The sequence below is a fragment of the Cyprinodon variegatus genome, unplaced genomic scaffold (genome assembly GCF_000732505.1).
Source record: "Cyprinodon variegatus isolate N-32 unplaced genomic scaffold, C_variegatus-1.0 Scaffold716, whole genome shotgun sequence".
In the NCBI taxonomy this organism is placed as follows: Eukaryota; Metazoa; Chordata; class Actinopteri; order Cyprinodontiformes; family Cyprinodontidae; genus Cyprinodon; species Cyprinodon variegatus.
The window spans coordinates 266,506-270,251 of record NW_015151169.1 but is presented as its reverse complement, the minus strand read 5'-3'; the positions used below and the strand labels follow the sequence as shown (position 1 = coordinate 270,251).

General features: G+C 41.6%; 1 protein-coding gene across 2 annotated transcripts in view; it reads left to right on the top strand.

Moving 5' to 3' along the window:
* The window catches only part of LOC107097716 (golgin subfamily B member 1-like), a 48,414-nt gene extending 45,052 nt beyond the window's left edge, over nt 1–3,362 (top strand). For both annotated transcript variants that reach the window (XM_015394975.1, XM_015394974.1), the window contains exons 26-29: nt 288–388; nt 472–564; nt 646–760; nt 2,164–3,362. In XM_015394975.1, coding sequence (XP_015250461.1) covers nt 288–388; nt 472–564; nt 646–760; nt 2,164–2,322 — 468 coding nt within the window. In that variant the 3' untranslated portion in view covers nt 2,323–3,362. The remainder of the gene's footprint in view (nt 1–287; nt 389–471; nt 565–645; nt 761–2,163) is intronic.
* Nucleotides 3,363–3,746: the final 384 nt, after the last annotated feature.

Genomic DNA, 3,746 nt, shown 5'->3' with positions numbered 1-3,746 from the left:
AATTTCCCATTGGAAACCTACTAGCACTAAGTTGCTAACTGGTTAGCAAGATGCTTCCGACAAACCAGCCACAACCAACCCTGCTTGCGAACCTTCCGCCACAATAATCCCGCCCCCTTTATAAACGACCAATCACATTCACTTTATTCACTCGTGTAAAGTTGGGCACCACTCGGGAGAATTGGAAAATGCATATTCGGAGGAGAAAATGTTTAAAAGGCTCTGGCAGCAACCAGAGGCGTGTCTGTTTGACTGATGTCTCATTAAAGCCACGTGTTTGCATACAGCAGGGCTCGGCCTACACTGAAGTGGCTCCTGGAGCTCCACAGGAGAGGAGCAACGACTCCACGGTCCGCGAAGCCGCCGAAGCCAGCCAGCTCAGAGAAAGGTGACGAGATAAGGTTGTGTTTTTTTCTCCTTATTTCATTCTGTAAAACCATTAAATTATGATGATGGTGTCTGTGTGTGAAGGCTGCTGGAGGTGGAGCTGATTTTAGCTGACGAACGAGCAAGAAGAGAGACGCTCGAAGAGGCTCTGCGGCTGGCTGAAGACAGAGCTAAGAGGTGAGTCTCCTTCTGACTTCCCATGGAGCCAGGGTTTAAAACCTGCTGCAATAAGCTTTATGATCTATTTGTGTGGAGCAGTGCTGGATCCGGCCTATCCAGAGACAATCAGAGGGACTTCAGCATCGAGATGGAGGCAGAGGAGGAGTGGGAAGCTCTCAGCCTCAACCCAAATCAGCCTCTAATAACACGGAAGGTAAATAACTGTCAGTTATGGGTTATGAACATTTCTGTAGTTTATTGCTGATTGAATAAATTCCAAGCAGACATCTGAGTCAACAGGACTCTGACTAATAACATCATATTCACAATCAGAGGTGACAAAGGTATTGGGTACTGTTTAAAACACTTTTGTAGAAGTTAGAGAATCAACTTAAGTTTTTACTCCAGTAAAGATGCCAGTAAAGATGTAAAAGTAACATTTTAAAAAACTGCTTAAAGTATAAAATTAGAAGTAATGCAGGGACATTTTTAAGGCCAGAAGCTTTACTGCATTACCCTATTAAAGGAACATTTGTCTACAAGTCATCATGTTAATCCTTCAGTCCTTCATTTGATAATTTAGGCAAAGATTTGCTAAAAAAACTACTTTACTATTGTTTGTTGATTAATATTCTCACAACATTCCTACAAACATTAAAATAAAAAAAATGTTTCTGTGTTCCATATTTATTTTGGTGGGTGTTTTAGTTTTTGAGCAGCTGAGCACAGCCAACTGTTTGTGGAAATCTATGGTTATTGATCCAGTTTGAGCTCAGCATTGCCCCCTACTGGCTGCAAGTCAGACAGAAGACTTGAATCCAAAACTTTCAGGTATAAAAATAATACAGCAATAAACTATTTGTTGTTTGACATTAACCTCATAAAATGATATAAAGTTTTGTTGAAGCCTGAACTGATTTCTTTTGGCATCCTGGCTTATATAGAAATAAAAAATTAAAAAGGAATAGGAAATAAATACACATTTACTTGCCAGAGCGCTGTATTATATGACCACTGGGCTTGCCCTACATAGGTGGCTCCTCAGCCTCTTGTTTCTTTTCTGTTTCCAGTTTGGCACTGGTCTGGTGTGGACTGCCACACATTAGAGTGCAGCTAATAAAAAGCTAAGTTAGCACATGTTAGCATACCCTGAATTAATTGTAGGACGGGATTTATGGGCTTATTCTGGACTAAGAGATTAAGTGCTGCTCCTTTTGCTCAGGTTAAGGCAAGGCAAATTTATTTGTATAGCACAATTCAGTACAAAGACAATGCAAAGTGCTTTACATGATTAAAATATAGGAAAATAAAACAGAATGAAAGCAAGTAGGAAAAAGAAAATAATAGAAAAATAAAAAAATTTAAGTTTTTTATCAAAGAAAAAACAGCGGATGCATCCAGTCAGCAGGTTTACTGGAGCCTCTCCTCCTGATGAGGAGGCAGAGACTGCAGATACTGCCGTTATTGGCCTGCATTGACTATATAGCTCACATTAAACATCTAATATAAACCATAGAACCAGCCAGAAACGTTTCTTAGAACAGCAAACGTCTTCTTTGTGTCCTTTTAAATGTTGTGCTAATGGATGGTTTTGTCCCCCCACGCCCCTCCCCTCAGGTGAAAGGTGGTATGGTGGCGTGCCGTCGGTGGCTGAGAGGGCGGAGCCTCTACTTCTCCAGGCTGCTCACCAGTCGCGCTCGCTCTCGATATTTCTTCCTGGCCTACCTGCTCACCATCCATGTTTTGGTCCTGATGTGCCTCACCGGGGCCTGGTAGTGGAGTCCCTCAGGGTTGGTCCACAGGTTCAAACGTTTCTGTGATAAAACACTAAAAGCTGCAGAGTTGCAGAAGCCGGAGCTTCTCCTCCTGCAGACCACGGAACTCACTGATCTTTACATTCAGACAGAGGCGGGAGGGATTATTGTTGTTAAGTTACTTTCTGTTGAGTTTGAATATCTTTTTATTTCCAAGTAGACACTACTTCAGAATGTCAATCTAAAAGAAGCCTTTTATCGTTGTTTTTGGTTTCTAACCTTTTATTTATCAGAATACGGAGCTGGATTGTTGCTTGGTTTTAATTTTATATTTCCTAGAGACCAGAAGGACTCGTCCGCTCTCCAATAACACTACTGAACATCTCTGTTTCCGTTGCCTTCCTGGGCGAACACCCACAAACCTCCCCGCCTGCTGCTGCACCAGCCCTGCCTGATCTCATAAGTTGCACATTGACCAATCGTAATGCTGACTTCTAACTATGCACTGATGGAAGCTGACGAGCAAAGCCAAAGGGTTTCAGCAGAGAAACCGCATCCATGTTTAAGTCAAAGGACGATGACGATGATGAAGAAATAACCTTAATATAAACTCTTGCATCGACGTGTGCCATTCAGAGCCGTATTTAAGATCCTCCTGTATTTATGTGTATCAGAACCTGGGCTGTACATGATGTGTTCATGTGTGTATATTTCCTCTGTAAATCTGCGGTTTCCTGACAGCCGAAGAGCCTCCGCTGCTTCCAGCTCCTGAACTGATCCGGGTTTAGGGTAAAGCTGCGGTTCTGGTACGTTGCTGTAATTACTTGTATAAAAGCTTGTGGTTCCACCGTAAGACGAGGAACCGAATGTATTTAAAAAGTGAAACTACTGAAAAAAATGTTCAGATGATGTATTTTCTTTACTGCCTCTATTTTTCTGAGTTAGCGACGCCTTACTGAGATACAGAGGCTCAACTTTGTGCAATAAAGTTTCAGAGGTGAGATTTTTTTCTGCTCATCTTTCACCATCTCAGACAGAAACTAATAAAACTCAGCGATGATCTCAGTTCACATCGATTTGTTTATCTGCCTCTGGCTTAAAACCATCAGGGGTCGAATGTTTGATATCTAATGAAAAGTCATCTGGATCTTTTTAATATAATTTATGTTTCTGTAGCATTCAGGTCTGAGGACTGATGTCTGGAAGGAGGTTGGTTCTGTGTCTCCTGAACCTTTTTATTAATCCTTATTCAGCAGAGGGAGCGAATGAGGACTGACTGACGGCCTAAAGATCCTCTACTTCACAGGCAGAAGAGTTTTCCTCAAATTAGACCATCTAGACCTTTTTGGGTGGAAAATTCCACCTAAAATCCCTTTTCAGTCTAGTTTGGTCCACTTTAAAACAAACACAGTTGGTTTGATTTGGTTTCTTATTGAAAGCTCATCT